We start from the raw sequence: 26,110 nt of genomic DNA on the forward strand, positions 1-26,110 counted from the left end.
ACCCCCCTTTGCCCCATCTGAAGTTCCTCCACTTTTGCCATCCCCCCCCCCACTATAGATTAGCTTCCACTTATCAGAGAAAATATTCAGCCTTTGGATTTTTGAGATTGTTTTATTTTGTTTCATGTGATATTCTCCAGTTCCATATGTTTACCTGCAAATGCCATAATTTTATTCTCTTTTATTGCTGAATAATACTCCATTGTGTGTATCTACCACAGTTTTTATCCATTCATCTGTTTAAGGGCATATAGGTTGGTTACAAAGTGAGGCTACTGTGAATTGTACTGCTATGAACATTTTTTTTTGATGTGGCTGCACTACTGTAGTATGCTGATTTTAAGTCCTTTATGTATGGACCAAGGAGTGGGATAGATGGGTCAAATGATAGTTTCATTCCAAGTTTTCTAAGGAATCTCCATACTGTTTTTCACATTGGCTGCGCCAATGTGTAGTCCCACCAGTAATGTATGAGTGTGCCTTTTGCTTCACATCCTTGTCAACACTTACTGTTGTTTGTATTCTTGATAACTGCTATTCCTGAGATGAAATCTTACAGTAGTTTTGATTTGCATTTCTCTAATTCCTAGAGATGTCAAACATCTTTTTCATATGCTCGTTGATCAATTGTGCATCTTATTCTGAAATGTGTCTGTTCAGCTCCTTAGCCAATTTATTGATTTTTGTGTGTGTGTTTGTATGTTAAGTTTTTAAAGTTCTTTCTATATCCCTGAGATTAGTGCTCTGAGGTGTGTATGGCAAAAATTTGCCCCCACAATGTAGCCTTTCTCTTGACCTCATTGATTGTTTCTTTTGCTGAGAAGAGGCTTTTTAGTTTGAATCCATCCCATTTGTTGACTCTTTATTCAATTTCTTGTGCTTTAGGTGTTTTGTTAAGGAAATCTGGACCTAATTCATCATGATTCATCATGTTGATTTGGGCTTACTTTTTCTTCTATGAGGCATAGGCTCTCTGGTTTAATTCCTAGGTCCTTGATCCTCTTTGAGTTGAGTTTTGTGCATGGTGAGAGATAGGGGTTTATTTTCATTTTGCGGCATAAAGATTTTCAGTTTTCCTAGCCACATTTGTTAAAGAGGGTATCATTTCTCCAGTGTGTGTTTTTGGTGCCATTGTCTATTATGAGATAACTGTATTTATGTGGGTTTGTCTCTGGGTTCTCTATTCTGTACCATTGGTCTACATGTCTATTGTGGTGCCAATACCATGCTATTTTGGATACTATAGCTTTGTAGTATAGTTTAAGGTTTGGTATTGTGATACCTCCTGCTTCACTCTTCTTGCTAAGGATTGCTTTAACTATTCTGGGTCTCTTATTTTTCCAAATAAATTTCATGGTTATTTTTTCTGTTTCTATAAGGAATGACAATGAGATTTTAATTGGAATTGCATTGAATCTGTATAGCGCTTTGGGTAATATCGCCATTTGACAACATTAATTTTGCCCATCCAAGAGTATGGGAGATCTTTCCATCTTCTAATCTCTTCTTTAATTTCTTTCTTTAGTGTTCTGTAGCTTTCATTGTAGAGGTCTTTCACCTCTTTTGTTAAATTGGTTCCCAACTATTTTATTTTTTGAGGCTAATGTGAATGGGGTACTTTTTCTAAATTCTCTTTCAAATAGAAATTCATTTGCTTTATGAGTATTAATTTTATATCCTGCTACATTATTGAATTAATTCTGGAAGTTTTCTGGTGGAATTTTTTGGATCCTCTATGAATAGAATCATGTCATTGGCAAATAGTGATAGATTTATTTCTTCTTTTTCCTCTTCATATCCCTTTAATTTCTTTTGTCTAATTGCTCTGGCTAGTGTTTCAAGAACCATGTTAAATAGAAGTGGATAAAGAGGGCATGTCTGTCTTATTCCAGGTTTAGAGGGAATGCTTCCAATTTTCTCCATATAGAATGATGTTGGCCTTGGGTTTAGCATAGATTGCTTTTACGATGCTGAGGTACGTTCCTACTACCTCTAGATTTTCTAGTGTTTTGAACATGAAAGTTTGCAGTATTTTGTTAAAATCTTTCTTTGTATCAATTGATATAATTGATTTTTATCCTTAAGTCTATTGATGTGATGTATTGCATTATTGATTTTCGAATGTTTAACTAAACTTGCATCCCTGGAATAAATCCCACTTATCATAGTGCACAATTTCTTAAATATGATTTTGCAGGTGATTTGCCAGAATTTTATTGAATTTTTGCATCTATGTTTATCATGGATATTGGTCTGAAATTTCTTTCCTTGATGTGTCTCTGATTTTGGTATCAGGAAGAAAATAGCCTCATACAATAAGTTTGGAACCATAAAATAAATGACACGACATTACATGTCAAAATCCTAGAAAAAGAGAAACAAACACGAAAAGAAGTAGAAGACAGGAAATACTTAAAATCAGAGTTGAAACCAATGAAATTAAAACCAAAAAAAATTTAAAAATTAACAAAACAAAAAGGTGTTTTTTAAAAAAATAAATAAAATTGACAAACGTTTAGCCACCCTAATGAAAAGAAGGAGAGAGAAAACTCAAATTACTAAAATTGTGGTAAAAAAAGAAAATATCATGGCAGACACTATTGAAATACAGAAGACAATTAGAAACTATTTTGAACTTTTTCTTCTTTTAATTTTTAATTAAAATTAAATTTAATATAAAATTTTAATTATTTCCTGTTATCTACTTCTTTTGGTGTTGGTTTGTTCCTCTTTTTCTAGGTTCTGAGATATAATGTCAGGTCATTTATTTGTTGACTTTTTCTTCATTTAATGAATGAGCTTATTACAGTGAACTACCTTCATAGTGTCCCAGAGATTTTAATATGTTGTATTGGAGTTCTCATCTACATCTAAGAATTTTATTTCCTCCCTGATATCTTCTGTTATCCATGGGTGATTCAGTAGTGTATTATTTAGTCTCCAGGTTTGGAGTAGCTTCTATTTTTTACTTTATCATTGATATCTAATTTCTTTCCATTATGGTCCAATAGAATGCTGGATAGTATTTCTGTTCTTTTGTATTTATGAAGACCTGCTTTATGACATAACATGTGTTCTATTTTGGAGAAAAATCCATATGCTGCTGAGAAAAAGGTGTATTTGCTAGTTGATGGATGTAGTATTCTATATATGTCTGTTAAGTCTACATTATTAATGATATATTGAGTTCTATAGTTACTTTGTTTAGTCTTTGATTAGAAAAGCTATTCAGTTGTGAGAGAGGTGTGTTAAAGTCACCCAGTATTGTTGTGTTATAGTCTATTTAATTTTGGAAGTTCAATTTTGGGGTTTGTTTGATATATATAGATGCCCCAAACAATGGGGCATAAATATTTATTTTTATGTTTTGTTGATTGCCTAAAGCAGTATGTAATGTCCTTCTTTATTCCTTTTCACTAACTTTGGTTTGAAGTTCACTTTGATAAGAGGATGAAAACCCCTGCTTGTTTATGCGATCCATATCAATGATACATTTTTAACATCCTTTCACTTTCTCTCTGTGGATGTCTTTTCCTGTGAGATGAGTCTTTTAAAGCTGCATATTGTTGGATCAATTTTGAAAATACAATCTGCCAGTCTATGTCTTTTAATTGATGAGTTTAGACCATTCACATTTAGGTTTATTATTGAAATATGTTTTTGTATTCCTGGTAATTTGGGTTCATTTTGGTTTTCAACTTGACTTGGTTTCTCCTTTGATTGGTCCTTCATTTAGTGTAGTTCCTCCCTTTGCAGATTTTCATTGTTGTTTTTCATTTCCTCCTCAGGGAATATTTTGCCAAGAATGTTCTGTAATGCAGGCTTTCTCATTGTAAGTTCTTTTAACTTTTGTTTATCATGGAAGGTTTTTATTTCATCATCAACTCTGAAGCTTAATTTTATTGGATATGAGATTCTTGGTTGGCATCCATTTTCTTTCAGTTACTGATTATGTTGTTCCAGGATCTCTTGCCCTTGAGGGTCTGGATTGAAAAATCTGCTGAGATTCCAACTTGTCTCCCCCTGTATGTAATCTGATTCCTCTCTCTTGCAGCCTTTAAAATTCTATCCTTATTCTTTATGCTAAGCATTTTCATTATAATGTGCCTTGGTGTAAATCTGTGGTAATTTTGTACATTTGGTGTTCTGTAAGCCTCTTGTATTTGATTTTACAGTTCATTCTCCATGTTTGGGAAATTTCCTGATATTATTTCATTGAAGAGGTTATGCATTCCTTTGGTTTGAAATTCTGTGCCTTACTCTATTCTGATAGATTTTAGATTTTTTTTATGTTCTCCCATAATTTTTGGATGTTCTGTTCATGGTTTCTGTCCATCTTCACTGTGTGGTCAACTTTATTTTCCAGATTGTATATTTGTTTTCATTGTCTGAGTTTCTGTCTTCCAAGTGAACTAGTCTGTTGGTGGTACTTTCTATTTAGTTTTTATTTTGTTTATTGTTTTCTTCATTTCAAGGATTTCTGGGGCGGGGGGTTAAGTCTTTTGTTTTTTCAAAGTCTATTATCTCTTTCTGAAGTTATCTTTTGCTACCTGCATTTTCTCTCTTATCTCTTTGTTTATGTGATCAATAGTTGCTTATTTTTGCTTTCTTATCTCTTTGTTGGAGTGGTCAATTTTTGCCTGTATTTACTCACTTAAATCATTCTTTAATTTGCAGATCATTTTAATTATGTATATTCTGAACTCCTTCTGTGTCATTTCATCTACTGTGCTGTCCGTGGATTCTATTATTATAGTATGTTGGTTTCTTTGAGGTATTTTCCTCCCTTGTTTTTTCATGATGTCTATGTGTATTCTTCTCTTGCAGTGTGGATCTGAAGTATTGTAGATTCTACCTATAATGTCATCGTGTCCCTATGTTACAAATACTTCACCTTTAAAGGGGAGATCAATGTTTACAGCACCCGATGCAACTAATATGTAGCCCTAAATAAATTAGCTTCTATTAAGAAACTTACAGTTTTTTCACTATAAACAAAAATTATCTCCTATTATACAGCCAGTAGATTTGCATAAGTGTTAACAGTTTCCAGTGGTGGACAGACAGCAGATAGAATGTGATGTTTATAAGGTAGGCTATGAGAATATAGAGGTATTGAACTATAGCACACGTGAAAGGGGAAACAAAAACATTGTTGGTTAGCAGGAGAAAGAAAAAAAAAGAGAGAGAGAGAAGCAGAATCTTCCTACCGTTGGGTTCGGATCTTGCTGCTCCATCCTCCCGGGCACGTTCCTTCTTTCAGCTCCCGACCAGCACAGAAAACGAGCTACATATTTCCTTGTCCCGAGCATACATGGAGGCAAGCAAAAGTAAATTAAAATAAATTCTAGCCATGAGGGAAATCGTGCACATCCAGGCCGGTCAGTGTGGCAACCAGATCTGTGCCAAGTTCTGGGAGGTGATCAGTGATGAACACAGCATTGACCCCACCGGTACCTACTGTGGGGACAGTGACCTGCAGCTGGACCTCATCTCTGTGTATTACAATGAAGCCACAGGTGGCAAATATGTTCCTCGTGCTATCCTGGTGGATCTAGAACCTGGGACTATGGACTCTGTTGGCTCAGGTCCTTTGGCCAGATCTTCAGACCAGACAACTTTGTTTTTGGTCAGTAACAACCTGTTTTTGAGCAGGTAACAACTGGCCAAGGGTCACTATACAGAAGGGGCTGAGCTGGTTGACTCAGTCCTGGATGTGGTACGGAAGGAGGCACAAGCTGCTATTCTTGTTCTGAATGTGCAGAACAAGAATAGCAGCTACTTCGTGGAATGGATCCCCATCAATGTCAAGACGGCTGTCTGTGACATCCCACCTCATGGCTTCAAGATGGCAGTTACCTTCATTGTCAAGAGCACAGCCATACAGGAGCTCTTCAAGCCATCTCAGATGTTCTGCCAAAAGGCCTTTCTCCACTGGTACACAGGTGAGAGTATGGACGAGATGGAGTTCACTGAGGCTGAGAGCAACATGAACAACCTTGTCTTCCAGTACCAGCAGTACCAGGATGCCACCGCAGAAGAGGAAGAGGATTTCATTGAGGAGGCCTAAGGCGGCTCCCCCATCACCTCGGACTTCTCAGTTCCCCAGCCTTCGGCTGCCCCTTTCTTCAGAATTTGTGTTCACTGCCTTTTTTTTTTTCTCCTTTTTTATTTCCTTTGGGAGGCATGCAGAACAGTGTCTGACCCATATTAGGTGCTCAATAAATATTGTTTCTTGAATGCCTCCTCTTTCCACTCTGGCAAACTTAAATTTCTTCCATTCTAAATTACCCTGCATTTCTTTCTGGTACCTACTTTTCACATCTGTCCAGTTCACATCTTCTGATTCCAAAATGATTCTCCAAAGAAGCGAGTTCTTGTCCAGATCCCATTTAGAACTAGCCGGGTACTTTCAGTAGCCCCCATCCTAAGGTAAATTAGTACTTAGTAGAAGGTAGCAGCAGGTAGAAATCACTTTTGATGGAGATAGGATTTTTCATAGGACATTTTTTTAAAAGTGGGGAATCTTATGCTTTTACAGTCATTTTTAGGCATTTCCATGCTCCATCTCAGTTTCAGGAGAGGTGTTATCAGTATCATGTCCATTTGCAGCCTCCCTCTCAGCTGTCCAAAGTTGTGCTCTCCCATTGGAGGAATCTGCCCCAGTCTGGGAGGTGTGAATCCTTCCTCTTTCTGCTTACTTCTCTCACAGTGCATTTCAAAAAGGAGAAGGCCAGCCTTGGTCCTAAGCTTCCAGAATTGCCCTCCCCAACCCCCACCTTTTCACTCCCCCCCCTCCAAAGAGTAACATGCCTGATATGTGGAAAGCTATGAACTACCACCTAAATGTGAGTCACTCTCCAGAGGAGGGGCAACAAAACCCTTTTTTAAAAAAAAAAAAAATCTCATTTCTTTTGCTATTGCTTTTTCCTTCCTACTGTTGATTTTGTCCTATCTTACACTTCAGATTTCTAATTTGTGTTGAACTTGCTGCTTTTTTTTTTTCATATTGAAAAGATGACATTGCCCCAAGAGACAAAAATAAATGGGAGTTGGGGGGAAAAAAAAGAGAGAAGCGACCCCATGCAAGGTTCCCTGCTGCCTCTGCAACAGAATAGTGACTGTTATTACATCTCGTAGGGATACCTCTGGTGCAACCAGGCCCACAGGGACCCTGGTGACCGTCTTCCAAGACCTGGTTCTTATTCCTAGATGGAAGCAGCCATGTCCCTAGCTTGTGGCCGCAGTAGCATTAAGCCTGTAGGTACTTTCCTGTTGGACTTCCAGGTTTCAGTTCATGTCTCAAGATGAATTCTGTCCCAACTAAAAGTGGCGGAGGTGATAGCTGAAGTAAACTCAAGATGGTGGTGGAGGTGTTCCAAGATGGAGGCAACTGCTTTCAGAGATGAGGATGGAAAAATGGGCTGTACAATGGTGTTGGGTGGCCTGTGTGATGGCACAGTGTGGCATCCGGTGCTCCAACAGGCAGCTGCCTCCTGGCCCTGTCTGTTGTCCCACGATGGAGATGACCAGATGAAAAGGGCTATGGAGGTGGCTGCCGTGTCCCAAGATGGAGCTGGTTTGGGTGCAGGCACACATTAATCCATAGGGAACCGCAGCTTGGTGTTCCTCTCCAGGTTGGCGAAGGGGTTTCTGGCATTGGGTGAGGAAGTGCACCTGGTGTTCAGGTCTAGGCTGTGGGCAAGGCCAGTACCCCAGAACTTTTAAGGATCTATCTTGTGTTCAAATTTACAGAGGAAAACATAGTGCCATCCAATATACTGACCAATTAAGATACTGTTTCTTGATGATGACAAAAAAGGATAGTGCAGCAAACTGAGGGGCCTTACATAGAGTACAGAAGTGTGCAGACATTTTTGTTGATATATTGTCTATTTCTCCTATAATTCTTGTATGTTTTTGCTGCATATGGATTAGTGATCTGCTGTTAGGTGCACAGAAGCTTATAATTATCATATCTTTAGAATGAAATGACATTTTTTATCACTTAAAAAATGATACTCTTTATCTCTGGTAATGTATATTTTGTGTTTAAAGACTATTTTGTCTAAAATTAGAACAGCTACCACAGCTTACAAATGGTTGTTGTTGGCATGACGCAAATTTTTCTATATAGTTATTCTCAACCCATTTGAATTTTTGAATCAAAAGTGTGACAGCAGGCCAGGCACAGTGGCATAAGCCTGAAATCTCAGTGGCTTAGGAGACTTAGGCAGGAGGATTGGGAGTTCAAAGACAGCCTCAGCAATTTAGTGAGAACCTATGCAAGACCCTGTCTCTAATAAAATATTAAAAAATAGAAAAGCTGTGGTTGTGGCCCAGTGGTTGAGTGCCCATGGTTTCAATTTGCAGAATCTAAATAAATAAATAAATAAACAAACAAACAAACAAATAAATAAAGAAAGAAAGAAAGTAAGAGGGCATAGTTGTATTTTTTTTTAATCTAAACTCAAAACTTCTTTCTTGTTAGATTCTCTAATTCACTCACATGTAATGTTATTGATATAGTTGGATTGATATCTGCCATTTTATTGGCATTTGTCTCACGATTTTTATTCCTCTATTATAGTTTATTCCTTAAAACAAAGTACTGCTTTATTTGCATTAGCTAAATATTTTCTCATATAACACTGTGATTTCTTTAAATTATCTTCTCTATCTTTAGTAAATACTCTAAAACTTACAAAGGAAAGTGGGGCACCTGAGAAGCCTTACGTAGGGTACTGAAGTCTATAAATATTTTTGTTTAGTAATTACAAAATATACCTCAGTTTATAAAACTCTACTTCATACCTACATTAATTTAGCTTCAACATACATAATGAAATATTCATTTCTATTTTGCTGCACTTACCCTTCATTTTTGTGCCATTATTATCTTTATGCATATTACACTTGTATATATTAAAAAGACAGAATATGTTGTTATACTATTACTTATATACTATTATAACTTTTAAATGATTTGAGAGAAGAAAGAAGAAAGTACACAAGCATAGTTTAGGACCTCATTCTTCTTATTATACATGATGTGGAGTTTCAATGGCCATGTATTCATTCATCTGTGAACATAGGAAAGTTATGTCTGACTCCTTCTACTGTCTTTCCTTTAGGTTCTTTGTCCCATTATGTGTTTGAACTGCTCTCTAAAAGCGCTTGCTTTTAGCTAGGACTTCTTTTTAGCATTTCTTATCATGTTGATCTGCTGGCAAAAAAATTTACTGTCTTTCTTTATATGGGAATATATCTATTTGCCTTCATTTTTTAATGACGTTTAGAATTCGTGATTGATAGAACTCTGCTACTAATCTAGTAAAGGGTGAGAATTTTTTTACTTTCTGCTTTCAAGATTGTCTCCTTGCTTTTGGCTTTAATCACTGTCACTACAATGTGTCTATTTATTATCTCTTTATTTAGTCTTTTTGGATTTCATCACACTTCTTGGATTTTATTTTTAAATAAATTTTAAGAGTGTTTCAGGAATTACTTATTCAAATATGTATTCTTTTCCCGTCATTCATCTGTTCCTAGTATTTCCCTTATACATGTTCATGTCTTTAATGTTGCCCCACATTCTCTGAAGCCCTATTGATTTCTCTTTATTCATTTTCTCTCTATTCTTCAGATTTCAAAACCTTTGTTATCTTCAATGCTATTAATTTTTTCTTCTGCCAGTTTAATTTTACTGTGAAATCTTCCTGATGATTTTTTTTACTCATTTATTGTATTTTTTAACTTTAAAATTTTCACTGGATCCTTTGATAGTTTCTGCATCTTTATTGATATTTTCCAATTGATGAAATAATTTGTCATATCTTTATTTAATTCTTTCAACATAATTTCCTTTAATTGTTGGAACATATTTCTAAGGAGTACTTTGATGTCTTTCTTTGTTAAATGTGACATCCAGCCCTTGTGAACAGTTTCTATTGCCGGCTTTTTTTCTTCATCTGTGGGTCAGACTTTCCTGTATCTTTTTAAGTCTTCTATTTTTCATTGGAAATTGGGAGATTCAGGTATTTATTTTAAAACTCTCGTTACCGTTTCTCCATTCCTTTACTCTCAGAGCTTGTTATTTGATTGAGTGACAGCCTGAATTATTATATTAAAGTCTATTTCCTTCCCTTCTCTCCTCCCCACCCCACTTGTCTGTCACAGGTTATAGCTTTGGGCTTGAAAATGTCAGGTAGAATGGCAGTGGCCTTTTCAAGGCTGTGTTTGTCTTTCCCTAAACACATGGAGCCAATAAACCCCATTACTTGGTGACTGATTTTCTGATGTCTCCAACAAGACCCTGACACAAAAATTATTCCAAGGACTAATCCAGGTAAACCCTGACTCCTTTTCAGTGCTAGTTTTTCCTTTCATTTTTCAAGATGTGTCCTGACCCCCAGAAGGCTCCTCTTAGCTGTCTCTTTTTCCACTGGCCGGACCATGGTTTAGCATATGTCTTTGTTGAAGTTTTGGTCTCTTCTTAAATACTTCTCATCACAACTTCATCATTTTTCAAAGTATCCTTCTTTATGAATTTGCTCCAGTTCTACTGCAAATAACACTAATTGAAAAAGCTTCAGAGCTCTCTTTTTACACCTTGCCTCTTCCCTTGGGCAAAAACTTGGAGGTATAGCTCTGGATATAGAAGCTTGAAAATTAGTAAATTTCTGAGTGACTCCTTGCTTAGGAAGGGTGATACCATCAAATGATACCTCTCATTTGGCAGAAGTGGGGGTTGAATGTTGTCACTAGTCTCCTTGATTAGCTGCCCTGGGATGGACTCCATACTGTGAAAGACCAAGAGGAGGGCCATTTTGCATCCTATATTCTCAATGACCACGTTCAAGGTAAAGTCTCCATCTTAGCAGTGGGAATACAATGAAAATAAAGCCTTCTCCCCAACACACCCTCCTGCCTCTTGGTGCACTCAGAAAGAACTTACCCTTTGCAACAGATAGTTGGAGGGTGGGGGGCAAATGATGACTCCCTCCCCTTCATAAAAAATATTATAGCCCTGCACCAGAAGCTGGCTAGAGAGGGAACCCTGTGTTCTTGGCTGCACCTAAGAAGTGGAAGTTCTATTATATAGGACTGGATAAGAATTAAGTGGTTCATAGATCAAATGATACAGAGTCTCTGCTTCTACTGAGTTTTAAAATAAGTTTTTGTCTAATAAATATGTCTTAATTTGCTACATGCACTTGGAATCATTTCCTGAGGATCTGAATTATTGTTTTAAATTTTTTTTTCTAAAGTTTTGGTGTACAAAGTTTTTCCATTCCTAGTAAAATATTGAATTTTAGTCTAAAAACTTGCTGGCTTCTTTTAAAAGCTGTAGTTGTGAGAATTTACAGATTGATTATGATACCTCTCATGAGGAAATAGCATTGATTAATATAATCAAACAATCTATATAGGTTTTAGTTTATTAGCACTGTGTATTTGTTTAGTAATTACATTATGCTATGATCTTCTTAGTACACAGATTTTATTTCCATACACATGGTTCTTAACATAATATCTCAAATATCATGGGTGTTTAATAAATGTATTCTAATTGATTGATAATTAATACTTTGTATAATATAAAACTGAAGAAACGTGGTTTAAATGCCACATTGATATACATGTAGGCCAAGAGAGTATTATAAGTAATATTTTATATTATATGGGATTATAAAGGTGCAATTGAGAGGAAGAATAATTTATCTTCTACTGATGTAGTATCACAGAAAATCTGTAGATCTTTTTCTGTACAAATCTACATTCAATTTAAAATCTAAGAACCAATGGTCATTCTTAAATATTCAGTACTTTGTTAAAATTTTAATCATTTGAATGATTTACATATAGATTCTTTGTTATTCTTAAAATAAGCTCACACTATATGAGAGTTATGACAGTTTTATCTCTAGTTCTGTTGTGCAAGTTATTTGCCTTTTATTTTCTAAAATAAAGTTGATATTTATACATTGGCTTTTTAAGAAATCTGGATTCATTCACTCCTTATTTCTGTGTTTCTTTGTGGATCCTTTGGTTTTTCTACATTTTTAATCATGTCATCTGTGAATAATCTACTTCTGTTTCTTTCCAATTCTACTAATGTATCCAACTATTTTACTATTTTCTCTGATTTTATTCCTCTGGTTAGAAAAATGCTAAGTGTAATTGTCAACAATAAGTGTTTTTTTTTTCTTCTTGAGGTTACAAGGAAAGCTTTAAACATTTAGCCTTTAAGTTTCAGATATTTAATATGTTTATTTAGTTCCCTTTATCAAATTAAGGAGGGAAAAATTGTAAATGTTTTTCTTATCAATGGTGTTCAACTTTGCTCAACAACTTTCATGCCTATGATGAGATGATCCTTCTTTTTTTGAACTATACACTTCTAATTTTAAAGTATAATACATTCATATTCTTGGAGTAGACACAGTATGCTAATTTTTTGGCTTTTTAATTTCATGTATATATTATTGTAGTGAAATTATCCTACAATCTTCATTTCATGTTCTATCTTGGTTGAGATTTTATTTCACAATTATTCTGGCATTGGGAGATGAGATGGAGAATATTTCCATTATTCTTTCTGAGTAAGAGTTATAATGTTTAAATTATCTCTTTCCTATGTAGTGAATCCCAGAATTTATGTGTGTGTGTGTGTGTGTGTGTGTGTGTGTGCGCGCGCGCATGCCTGTGTGTACTGTGTGTGTACCTTAAAGATTTTTAGCCTTCTATTTCTCCTGGCATACTTCATGGGGAGGGAGTAACCATCAGAAGTGTGGGCTGGCTATCAATAAAGGATAGAAAAGTAATATTAAGAAATAAAGACAAAAAACGAGACATATATATATATATATATATATATATATATATATATATATATATTCAAAAGCGGGGGCATTTACGGATTGGATAGACCTGATGGATCTGATCCTAACAAAGAGAAAAACCCACGAATCCTTTATTTATACTGGAATACATCAAAGGGTTTCAGTGTGGTGGGCTTCTTCAGGAAAACAGGATAAGAATGGGGAAAACAAAGTGTTTAGGGTTAACCCATCTCGGAGTGGCTGCATTTGAACCTAGGGCTGTGAGCTAAGGCAGGGCGAAACTGGGAATTTCACCTAGGAGTTCCCAGAAAAGCAGCCTCCTTGCCTTATCGTGTCTTAAACAAAACCAATAGTTTATACACAGCTTCCAACAATCTGGGTCATTTATATAATGTGAAAGGAGTTTATAGAGTTTATCTAAGTCAATTTGGTAAGTAATATTTTGTAGGTATTTATCCTTGTCAACTAAATTTTCAAATGTATTGATGTAAAGTTGCTAAAAAATATTTGGACCATTTTAAAATCTACAGTGTCTGTAGTAATATCCCTTTTTCATTAATGTTAATTATTAATTGTGACATTTTTCTTTTTTCTTAATCAATTTTAACAGAAATTTCTCAGTTTATTAACTTTTATCATCTACTTGTGGCACCATTGAACTAATATATTATAATGCTGTGTTTTATTTCATTAATGTCTGATCTGACATTCATTTTTTATCTGCATTTTGAGAATTTATATATTTTCTCTTTTGTGGGTGATGTTTTCTAGCTCCTCAATCTAAATGTTTAACTATTAATTCTTAATCCTCCTTCAAACTTAATACAGACATCTGAAGTTGTAAATGTCCCTGTAAATACTGATTGAATAGCTTTTCATAGTAATATTGTGATTATTATTCAATTTGAAACCCTTCCCAATTATGACCTTCATTTAGAAATTTCGTGCATCACCCATTTTAAAGTGAATTTCTTAATTTCTAAATATATGAGTTTTAACCAGCTAAAGCTTCTTATTTATTTAAGGATCAGTTGCATGAAGGAGAAAAGCTCTTATAATATACATAGTGTAATCTGTGATCAGTTGCCCATATCACTTTTCCTTGTTGCTGCAATCTCATGAGAGTATGTCACAGTGACAAAAATACCTTTGCTGGCCCTGCTGTAAAACAGTATGGACAAAAATAAACCCTAGTCACCTTAAGCCACTCATATCTGGGGGATTGTTTTATTGCATCATAGACCAGATCATCTTTTCTGATATAAGTGTTTGATCCAAATGCCCTATCTGAACATTTTTATAGAAGCCAAAATGTATTTGATGCTACTTTGAACATCATAAATAATATTTTCAGCCAGAGGTGGTGGCACAAACCTGTAATCCCAGTGGCTCAGGAGGCTGAGGCAAGAGGATCCTATATTCAAAGTCAGTCTCACCAACTTAGCGAGGCCCTAAGAAACTTAGGGAGACCCTGTTTCAAAATTTAAAAAAAAGGGATGGGGATGTGGCTTAGTGGTTAAGTGCCCCTGGGCTCAATCCCTGGTATTAATAATAATAATAATAATAATAATAATACCTTCAAAGCAAATAATTCCAAGAATTCAACATGGTCAAAAGACTATGCATTAACTATAATAAATCATTAATACTGTGCATTTGCCCAACAGTATCACAGTGTATTATGATTTGTATGACATTATCCTACTTTATTATAATTTCATAAATTGCATACTTTGAAGTTTATTCTCTTTAATATTTAATTCACTTAATTAAACACTAAAAGCATGTTCACACTAAATGAATTTCAGAGACAATACAGTTTACTATTCTCAAAAGGTAACATATAAGTTTTGATGTAAAAACTAAATGCTAATAAACACACCTCAAGTATCCTTATTAAAAAGTATAAATAGTAGCATAATAATTCAAGAATTTTTATAGAAAATATAACAACTCTTTGATAACATTTTCAAGAATACAATTCTCTATCAGTAATGGTATCTTTGAAAGTTGTTTTATATTAGAAAAAGTAAATATATGCATTGTTAAAATGAATTTCAGTATGACATTTAGGTGATAAATTATCAAAGTAGAATGGTTTAAAAAAATAGAGAAAAATGATTTTTTTAATTAGGCCAGGAGCTTATACTCAGTGGTTACCATGAAATTGCACTATTAGTTGAATATATTTGCAAATTATAATATAAAAACTACAAAATTATATTGCATATTATTTAGGTAAATGTGCATTAAATAAATTAGAAAACTGCAAACTTTTTATGATAGTGTTTGAAATGCAAAGTAGATATTCTTAAAATGCTTATTTGGAATAAAAAATCAGAAAAGTCATGTTAGTAAAGAAAAAAAAATACATGAAGAACTTATGTAAAACTATCCTTATGGGTGTGTCAAAATAAAGCAGCATTCTAGGGCAAGCTGATAAATGAGAAAGAGAAAAAATTAAGTGGACAGTAGTTCTTCCTCCTTATGAAACAAAAAAAATAAAATGAACATGCTTCAGTGAAAAAATGTTTTTATCGGACGTTCTCAAGAAGAAGCTTGGAAACACCCATACTCAGCTCATCCAACTTCCACAAATTATACAGTGTCATTTGAAACATTACTAATGTATATGAAAAGAAATGAGGGGATGTTACCAGAAGAAAGTAGAAAGTTTTTTTCTTTCTTTTTTTTTTTTTTGTTGTTGTTGTAGGTGGACAGGATACCTTTATTTTATTTATTTTTACGTGGTGCTGAATATCAAACCCAGTGTCTTACACATGCTAGGCAAGTGCTCTACCACTGAGCCACAGACCCAGACTGAAAGTAGGAAGTTTTTTCTTCTTTTACTTTTTCAAAAGCACTGACCAAACTATGGCTGTAAGCTAGCTCCTTTCAATACTTAAGTATTCATTGATTCTACTCTTATACTCTGATATGATAGTATTTATTCTGCATGAGAAATGCCAACTTTTGCTTCTATTTTTTGCCTTTTTTGAAAGGGTAATGACCAACTTGGATGATGATAAAATGTAAAAAACTAGAATACTAACTCACCAGCTGACTTTGTGCCAAGGAGAGTTTTGTAATGCTGTAATTTTAGGTTTTTCTGATACATAAAAAAAAACAGAATATTTTGCATATGTGTTGTTCAGTTGGTTTCCATAAACAAGATAAAAGGTCAAAGTTGTCTGAATTCACATCCTTTATAAAACAGCCAATATCAGAGGCTGTATTTTTACGTTATCCTCTCAAAATTCATGTAGTCAAGACCCAAGAAAAAAATACCATAGTAGTTTATGAAATGGCTGGTCATTTGATCATATGGGCATTATACTCCTTGTCATTATTATTATGGTTCTAATTATTTTAGGACTCACACAAAGTACTCTAAAAGAACTGTAAAGTACTATTAAAATTCTAGTAAAATAACTATATTTTTTGCCATTGAGGTTAGGAATAAGATAAAATAGAAGCTTAGTTTGCCTAATATAAAAGCCATGAAATAATTTGTTTCTGGATATTTAGTGCCTCTTCCCACAGCTTAATTTCAGTAAATCCTAGATTTTGTACTTAATTGTATTTAAACACTAATGCATTTTGGTGGGGGTAAAGGATGTGAAATGATTGTTGAAAGTGGAAAATTTTTAGAAATTTTATTTAACAAAGATGAACGTGAGAAAGACAAAAAGAATGATGCATAAAACTTCAAAGACAAAAAGTGAGAAAAATGATTGCAATTAAAAAAAAATCAAAATTTATGAGCAAGTCAAGAAGGGGGAAGGGGAATTTACTGGTTCATGCAATTGCATGGTCTCAATCTGGCCAGGGTTGTCTGGTGGATCTGGGTGTAAAAACATCCTCAGGGGCACCTTTCCCTGCAGCTCCTTCTCTTCTGGCTCTTTCTTTCCACTAATTAGCCGAATCCTCAGGCAAGCTGTTTCCACAAGGGAGTGAAGCTAACTTTTAAAGCTTCAAGTCTGTATCATGCTCAGTGCCTGTCATCTGAAGACAGTGATTGTTTTTCAGGACTTAAAGCAAAACTCAGGAGAGTATTTGATCCACATTTTCTAATTGCTTTGGTCAAAGAGGATAATACCCTTTTCAGAACTGGACTACTGCTAGAGGAAGATGGACTCAGCCCCATGGGTGCCTGTGAAAAAAACTACCATATTTCATCACATAATGTTCTCAGATTATGCCAAAGAGTTTTACAAAAAAGTGAGATGTGATCATTATGTGAGGGTTTTATTTTTTTTTCTATTAAGAAAATTGTGCTATTATCACTTAAAAATCACTTATTACTAAACTTTCTTTATGCAAGGTTAGGATGCATGTATGGTATACTCATGAATTCATATTAAAATAGAATAGTCCAAATCAACTCGCAACATTTCTTCATGACAGTTTAACACACATTTTTCTGGTCTGGAGAAAAAAGAAAAAAAAAACAATAGTTGCTCTTGATCATTGATTTATGCAGTATGGTCAAACTATTACACTTGAGAAAATTTACTGCAGCATTGTGAAGTATGGACTGAGATAATTTAGTTTTCTGTGTCTGAAGATTTTGCTCTGCTATCATTGGTTTCCTTATTTGACCACAATTATATAAGATGCATTTACCATTCGTACTACAGGGTGCTAAACCAACTGCTCAAGTCAGCTTTTGGAGATAAGAGTGACAATGTGAGTGATCTGATAATCCCAGGTTCACAGCTCAGAGTGCATGAGAAGACAAATGTGCATTCATAAGCCAGTGGTGCTCTGTTTATCTGTTAAGCAGGAGGAGGAATAGCATTGTACCATGCAAAAATTAAGCAATGGGAAGCTGTAAACCAATTTTTGTATTGAAAACTCAGGGTACACTGATTATGTAGTGGCAATGATCATGTGGTAAAATATAGTACTGGCAGAAAGTTATCACTATCTGGGTAGTTTCTTCTGGCAACCCAAGGAAACATATACAGGCCACATAGGTGTATTTATTTGTCAAAAATTACCAAACTATATACATAAACCTGTGCACATCCTACCACATAAAATGTTTTACAAAAATACTTTATGACAAGAAATTTGAAATTATTTCAAATGAATATTTTCTAGGAAAATATTACCTTAAAATTATGGCTTAAAAGGAAATATAGATGGTGCCTGGTTGTATCTCAGCGGTAGAATGCTTGCCTAGCATGTGTGAGGAACTGGGTTCTATTCTCAGCACCACATATAAGTAAATAAAATAAAGGTCAATCAACAACTAAACACACACACACACACATACACACACACACACACATATATATATATTATATATATATATATATATAGAGAGAGAGAGAGAGAGAGAGAGAGAATCTAAAAATCTTTAAACACTAATGACACTGTGTGAGCCATTTTAAATTTTTCTACAAAAATAAATATCAAGTTCAGAAAATCTATTAATTTTAATATTTCATATACATCCTTGTATTTTCTATGTAAAAAAAGAAAAGAAGATTCTTTCATTGTAGATTTCCTTGTATTTCCTATTTGAAAAAAGAATCTGCCTTTTCAATTGCTATGTGTTGCTTTTCTATGTATTGATACATAAGCTAAAGGATCCAATAACATATTTAATGGAAAATGTTTAATAGAAAGTATCATTAGCAAGATCAAATTGTGAAAAGCTTTCAGAAAAAAAGGAAGATGTGTATTTAAGAATTTTATAAACAAAATATACTAGGAATGAATGTTACTACATCAAAAAGGAAGATTTTTAAAGGCTGGGGATGTGACTAGGAAAATGATTTCCTATCATGTTTCAGGTCCTGTTTAATCACATAAAAACAAACTAGTGTTAGCTTTTTCTCAAGGAAACAAAAGAACTCAACAAAAACAACTTAGAGAAGGAAGAGTTTGCTTTGGTTCACAGTTTCAGAGGCACAATCCATGGTACGCTGACTCCATTGCTCTGGGCACAGGTTATGGTAGAGGGGTGCTTCCCTGTTCCTCACAGCCAGGCAGCAGAGAGAGAAAGGGTTAGGGACTTCAGAGAAGATGAATCCTTCCTTGACAAGCCCCAGCAACCCACCTCTCCAGCCATGCCCCATCAGCCCAGTTGCCACCCATTCAGACCATTTAATCTAGGAAGGACCAATTAGGTAACAGCTCTCATAATCTAATCATTTCACCTCTAGATATTCTTGAATTAATAGAGGAGCTTTAAAGGGACATCTCATATCCAAACCATAACACTTTTGTTAACCAAAAATTTATAAATCAAGACGATATAAAGGAATCCACAAATAGGACTAAGCTATTCCTAACAAATTTATCTGAAAAGGAGTATGATCATTTTTACATGTAAAGACTTAATCAACAAATTCAAAATTAGGTAGAATGTGGTAAAAGGCACAGCAGGAATTTTAGAGAAAAAGAAAATGCTAATAAACAAAACCTAGTATTTACCCCAACAATAATTAACGAATATTTGTAAATTACAGCAATATAAGCATACATTTTGCACATCAACTTGGTAAAAATTATAGTCTGATGGTATAAGGTTTGTAATGGTACAAAGCTATTGGAATACTCATACTCTCTTGTTAAGAACATAAATCCATACTACAAGTTTGGAAAGCAATATGTCATTATTCCGTAAACTTGAAGTACAGGTACATACTCTGCAGCAGTTCCACACCTAAGTATAAGCCCTAGAAAACTCTTTGCCCACCCAAAAAGAAAACTTGCCCAAGTACAGAAGGAGACTTGTACAAAATATTTACAGCATCATTGTTACTGATTCTAAAATCCTAGGAACAAGCTAAATGATTATCAATGAAAAAGTAGATCACTAACTGTCATATATCCATAAGCTAGAATTAGACCAGACCTAATACTCTGTGAATAAAACTAGCCCCTGAAAGATACAAAGGCTGAGGCTTTGTATTTGCAACTCAGTGATGGAGTGATTGCCTAGCATGTGTGAGGCCCTGGATCTGATCTTCTATATTGGGAAAGAAAAAAACAGCAATATAGAGAATATTTACATATGACTATGTGTTTGGTGTCTGTCTTGCAACAAAGACAACATTTTGAATAATAAATACATTCATAAATAATAAAGTTGCAAAATGGAAGTGATCAAACTTAAGTCATGATACTGGAACCCACTAAGACTGGAGGAACACATGATTAAGGAAAGGTAGCCCTGAGTATCTCACCTAGGTTATAACAATAGCCATTTTGTTCTAGATGTTAGATAACATATTTACATAATTTTCTATGTATAATTATTTTAATATATTTTAAAAGAAGATGGAGAGCAGGAGAAGTGATATGGGTGAGGGAGAGATAACATCCACATGTACAAATGGTGAAGAACAGTAGAATCCTTCAGTCTACAACAGATTTTATTGAGGAATCTCTGTGTAAAAGATCAATTCTAGTAGACACTGTGCTTGATGGGGAACTGCAGGGAGAGAGGTAGGAGGATGAATGTAAAATATGTTGAACTTGAGAGAACATACAGCTGCCTTAGATGTTGGAGGAGGAATGACTTCTCCATTCCAAAAGGGGGGACAGTCCCTGCAGGGAGGAGGGGGCTGGCTTATGCCTGGAGGATCCTCTGAGGATTGCAAATGCCCAGGATTCCAGTGCCAGGTAGTAAAGCAGCCCGCCAGCCTGGCTGAGTGTTGCTTCCCCTTACTCTGACCCTGCCCCCAGGACATGCAAAGACTACCTTCCAGTGTGCAAGTTCAATAGCACACACAGTATAGAACAAAATAAAAGCCAGGAAGCCAAGCTTGGTGGCTCACTTCTGTAATCCCAGTGACTCAGAAGACTGAGGCAAGAGAACTAAAGTTTCAAAGCCAGCCTCAGAATCTTAGTGAAGCTGTGAGCAACCTAGTGAGACCCTGTCACAAAATTTTAAAAAAATTTAAAAAAAATCAAAAGGACTAGGGATGTTGCTCAGTGCTTGAGCACCCTTAAATTCAATCCCTAGTACCAAAAAATTAAATAATTAAAATGTATATTTACATTTAAATTCATGACAAATGTTTATTTTGTTTGTTTATTTATTTATTTATTTATTTATTTATTTATTTATTTATTTATTTATTTATTTATTTATTTTGGGGTCCATCGTGGTAATTCTAAATCAGGAATTTCTGAACAGAGAATTTTGAATTTTACTCTTGTTTTTCTAAGATTTCTAATCTCTTAATACTCTTAAGACCTTGCATATATTGACATGCCTATAAAATTAGAGTGCAGAGTGATAATGGAAGAAAGAACCCATCCTAGGATACTTGAGGAAGACACACCAAAGACAAGCAAGTAAAATCATTGTGATCTTTGCTTTGATTTCTTTGAACCAGTACTAAATATTACCTAGAGAAAACATATTGCTCTAGCTCTTTGGGTATATGCATTGAAGAAAAAATTCTAGCTCAAGTATTTGACTAACTTAATGTAAAAAATGCAGAGACAGTATTTAGTTGTTGGAGACTTTCTCTTTGTCAACCAAAGTTATATTCTAAAAAGACAAAGAAGACATCTCCAAGAAAACAAGAATTGAGCTTTGTGGTTGTTCTTGTTTTTCTTATTTTTTTTTTTAAAGTGTACAGAACGTTAAAAGTACTAAAGGTATTTGGATATGCATCTAATATTTCAATACTTTTAGGGAAACTATTTTGCTTGCATTTTTTTTTCTCTCAACTGCCAGCCAATTCTCCTTCCAAATTCTAATACTGACTTCCCTTCATATGATTTTGAAGTGGTTGATATAATATTCCTTGGAGATTTTTCTAAGAAAGCATTTAATCTTGGTACTTTAGTTAGTAAGTTAAATTCTTAAGATGACTGAGAAAATACAGTACTGCCTTGATAATCCCATCTCCCATGATCCACAGGCTAAGGAATCCTAGCTCCTTACCCAGAGTCATCCAAGCACATTGCTTTTTCTGCTACGCCAGAAACATCATTGATTTAGATAGTACTGTACATTACTGCTCCTGAGAACATCTTGCAATGACAGCCCAGAGAGTATGTGACACTAGGAATGTAAAAATAGACAGCCCAAAGCATGTTAGAATATAATAAATTCAGTTTCTTAAATTCTAATATATTAATTTTGAGCATAAATATTCCCAACAATTGACTATCCCCCAGTACATATTTTAGTGTTTTCCATTTGCAGAAAGGAAAAGCACTGTCTGTAAATGCAATATTACACAATGATGTTCCAATTTAAAATACTTATTTACTATCAATGCATTGCTAATTGCTTACAATTTTGCCTTCTGTAATTATGCTAATATAATGAATAAAGTGAAGTCTAAAGTATTAATTTTTATATCCATTTCTCCATTGGCTGATTCTGTATGCATTAATTGATGGCTTAGATGCATCTCATCTATTTTGGGTGCATAAATGTTTTCCAGTTTGCTTATTTGCCTTTGCTCATTTAAATTTAATGAATGAAAATCTCAACTCGTTTTGCCATATCCAGATACTACTCCACTTATATTTCTAATAGTTTATTTTAAATAGTTTATGTGACACATAATCTAGCATTTTATGTTAATAAATTATCTTCTATTTAAAGACATTAAGTATTACATCAAGAAAAGTCCTGCTAATAAGTATATACATATATAATGTCTGTCTCTGTGTATATGTGTCACACACATATAATATATATGTGTACAAGTATGTTAAGTAGTCTAATACACTTCCATGCCATTAAAGTTAACTATATTTTGTGAATCAGTTAAGCTCAGCAGTTGAGTATATTTGAAGGAAGCAATGTAGTGTCAATGTTAAATTTTTATTTGTAAAGTATCTATGGTATCTTTCAGAAATTTGAGGTTTTGTGTATGTCTAAGTCACTTGAAGATAGATTTAAATAGAGACTTCAAAGGCTGCAAAACTTCACATCCATCAATCCATTGTCCTCAAGCATAGCTTTTGAACATCTGTCAGTTGAGTTACTATGGTTCAAAGACTAAAGTCCCATATAGGAAAGTTAGGCTAGGATTAGAAGAAAACACTTACATGAATACAAGTTTGCTGGGTGCATCGGTGCACACCTGTAATCTCAGTCACTCAGGAGGCTGAGGCAGAAGGATCTCAAGCTCTAAGCCATCCTCATCCTCAGCAGCTTAGCAAGACCCTGTCACCAAAAACAAAACAAAAAAAGGACTGATGTTGCAATACAGTAGTATAGCATTCTTGGGTTCAATCCTCATTAGTGTAAAAAATGTTCTTGTATATGTGTGTGTGTTTGTGTATGTATGTGTGTGTGTATGTGTATAATATATGTATGTATATACAAACTTTTGAGATAATATTCACAAACTTACAGGCTGGGGAAGTAGTTCAGTGGTAGAGTGCTTGCCTAGCATATGTGAGGCCCTGACTTCAATTCTCAGCACACATGCCTGCATGCATGCGCGTGCGCGCACACACACACACACACATGAAAATCAAATGCAATGACAAATGACAAAAGGCCTATGATGATTTTCTCAACATCATTATTAAAATTTACAAGGAAAGTCTTTATTTAAAAATTAAAAAAAGATTTTAACATTATAATTCATATTCTTTAGAACTTGACATCCCAAGAGGACACTAGTTCTATCTTACTTAATGTAGCCCCATTTGAATCTTTTTAAAATTTTCCAATAATATTAGAGTATAAGAAAAAAATGTGCATTTATTGTCAGAGAAATTATCTTCCTCATTAACAGGATTCCAAATTAAGTTTCCTCTTGTTTATGGAAATAGGGAGGTATAATTTCCTACTGCCACAGGCTAAAATAGGGGCAGTACTCAGCTGGTCTGGGGACTGAAGAAAGGGAAAGTTTGAATCTAGTCTTTATTTACCTACTAACATTAATTTCCTTTTTTTTTTTCTTTTTGATACTGTGGATTGAACTCAGGAGCACTTGACCACCAAGGCACATTTCAAGTCCATTTTTATATTTTTAAATGTAGAGACAGGTTCTCACTGAGTTGCTCAGCACCTCACTGTTGCTGAGGCTGGCTTTGAACTTGTGATCCTCCTATCTCAGCTCCCTGAGCTGCTGGGATTACCTAACATTCATTTCTTATCTCCACTTGACGTCAAACACAATTCTAAGTTTTAGGATATTTTGAAAGACAAAGATGACTCATGTTTCACATTCTTAGAGATGTGTGTGTCATAAGTCAGGGTAGTATAGAAAGATGAGTAAAAAGGAGTATGCCCACAGTGTGATGTGACTGTCCCTGACTGGGCTGGGTTATGTCAGAGAAGTCTGATACAGACAAGGGAGAGATGCTAAAAATCTTAGCAGGAGAGAAGGTAAAAGTACTGATTCAGATCCTGAGACAGATTTGAAGATTTCATACACTTATCTAAAGAAAAAGATCCATATGCCATATGTGTTATGCCAAAACAAAGAAATTGATGTTGTGGAAATATCAATTACTGAGCCATGTCCAGTATTTCAAATTCCTTCTTCCTCAGTCAGTGTTCATCTTTAAGGCCCAGTTAGATCTTCTTGCTCCATCCCTCCTAATTCTTAAATTATCACATTTCCCAATTATGAGAGCCTGGCTTTGTGGTTTGTGAGTAGACTGATCAGGAAAATTAGCCAATAATTTGGAAATAGAATTCTAATTTCATTTTGTAATTACACATGCTTAATCCTATACTATATTTCAATAAGTGATGAAAATGATTGATTAGAAGATACACTAGGGAAAGTAAAGTGACTGCAAGATTGACTATAAAATGGATTCAAATTCAATACTATTAAAGGATGTGAAAAAAAACAGTAAAATCTATAAAATGAAAAATGACTCAAGATTCACAATTCAATGATGCCTGAGAAGCATGCTATTATGTAACAATATGAGTATTGCTGTCTGCATTGTAGAGGGAAAACAGGAGAGTAATTTGGTTTCCAAGTGTTCATGGAGCATCCCTGAGGTATCAGGGGTAAAGCAAGTCTTCAGCCTGCAAGACAAAAGGAAGCAGACATTCCCTCTTCTTGTGGATATAGGGTGTCTTTAAGTGGCTAACCTCACAGACCTTATTAAGATAATGTCAAACAATAGGAGATCCTCTATATACCCAATCAACCTAGCCCAGCAGTATTCTCCCAATTAGACAGACTCTTGTAAAGGGTAAAAATCTGAAAGTACTAATTCAGATGTAAACATACATCCCAAAGGAACAAACAAAATGCTATATGTATCTCTTTCTTTTTCTACAAAATTACATGTTAATGGTTTCCTATATGCCAGTTTCATTTTTAAACCTTTCCTCTGACTATAGGAGCGGATGCTGTGGAAGCTCAGTGTAAAAGATTTGAAGTGAGAGCCAGTGAAGATGGCAGGGTGCTGTTTTCTGCAGATGAAGATGAGATTACCATTGGGGCTGAAAAGCTGAAAGTTACAGGTACTGTAGATGGAGGTCTTGGAACAAATGTAACTTATTCAAAGACTATGCAAATGCCCAAGAGCTACTGTGTAACATGTATGATTCTCATGCCTAAAATGATCACCAAACATCGTGATTTCACAGCATTTTATTTTCAAACAGTCTATAAGTAGAAGACATGTGTTTGGAGAATAGGAGGTTACTGTTAACAGCCTTAATCATACAAAAAGAAGTAAAGCGGCAACTGTCAGGTAGAGGGAGAAAAATGGATGTGGGTGGTATAAGAAAAGATGAGGTGTAGATGCTGAGCAAAAGGTGATCAAAGGTGGAAAAATCACACTTAGAGATATTATTATTTAAACTGAAATATATGTAAAAAGTAAATATCAGCCTTTTAATTTTAGAGGAGGAAAAGGTTATAATATGAATAAATTTTTGTTCTCTAGGGTTAATAATTTGACTCAATGTTATGTAAATGAATAAATAGTACTATACATACATTATTTAGAAGTATTTAAGTCATTTTTATAATATTAGGGTCACAATAGTCAGCAATGAAATTTACACAAACAAAAATAGAGAAGTGAGACTTGAAGTGGAGAAGAATTTGCTCAAGACAATTTTGAACACAATCTCTTTGAAATTATTTGATGGGCAACCATGACACAAATAGTATTTTGATGCAATATTTTTAATCTTTTAAAAGTACCCAAAGAGATCGAAATATTTTTTTAAACAAACGGAAAAAGAAAAAACTATTTGGCTTAGTGTTTCCCAATCTAAATCAGATTACATGGCGTATCTGCCTTACTTTTTAGGTCAACCTGAGTCTGGGGACCATGTGGGAATA

The 26,110-nt window shown here is 34.5% G+C and overlaps 1 protein-coding gene and 1 pseudogene across 1 annotated transcript in view; both read left to right on the forward strand.

The window, feature by feature from the left end:
* The window catches only part of Sgcz (sarcoglycan zeta), a 1,049,168-nt gene that overhangs the window by 967,570 nt on the left and 55,488 nt on the right, over positions 1-26,110 (forward strand). Inside the window, exon 5 of the mRNA XM_040268050.2 lies at positions 25,156-25,278. Coding sequence (XP_040123984.1) covers positions 25,156-25,278 — 123 coding nt within the window. The remainder of the gene's footprint in view (positions 1-25,155; positions 25,279-26,110) is intronic.
* On the forward strand, positions 5,320-6,134 carry LOC101956192 (tubulin beta chain pseudogene; annotated as a pseudogene).

This window comes from Ictidomys tridecemlineatus, chromosome 14 (assembly GCF_052094955.1).
Source record: "Ictidomys tridecemlineatus isolate mIctTri1 chromosome 14, mIctTri1.hap1, whole genome shotgun sequence".
NCBI lineage: Eukaryota > Metazoa > Chordata > Mammalia > Rodentia > Sciuridae > Ictidomys > Ictidomys tridecemlineatus.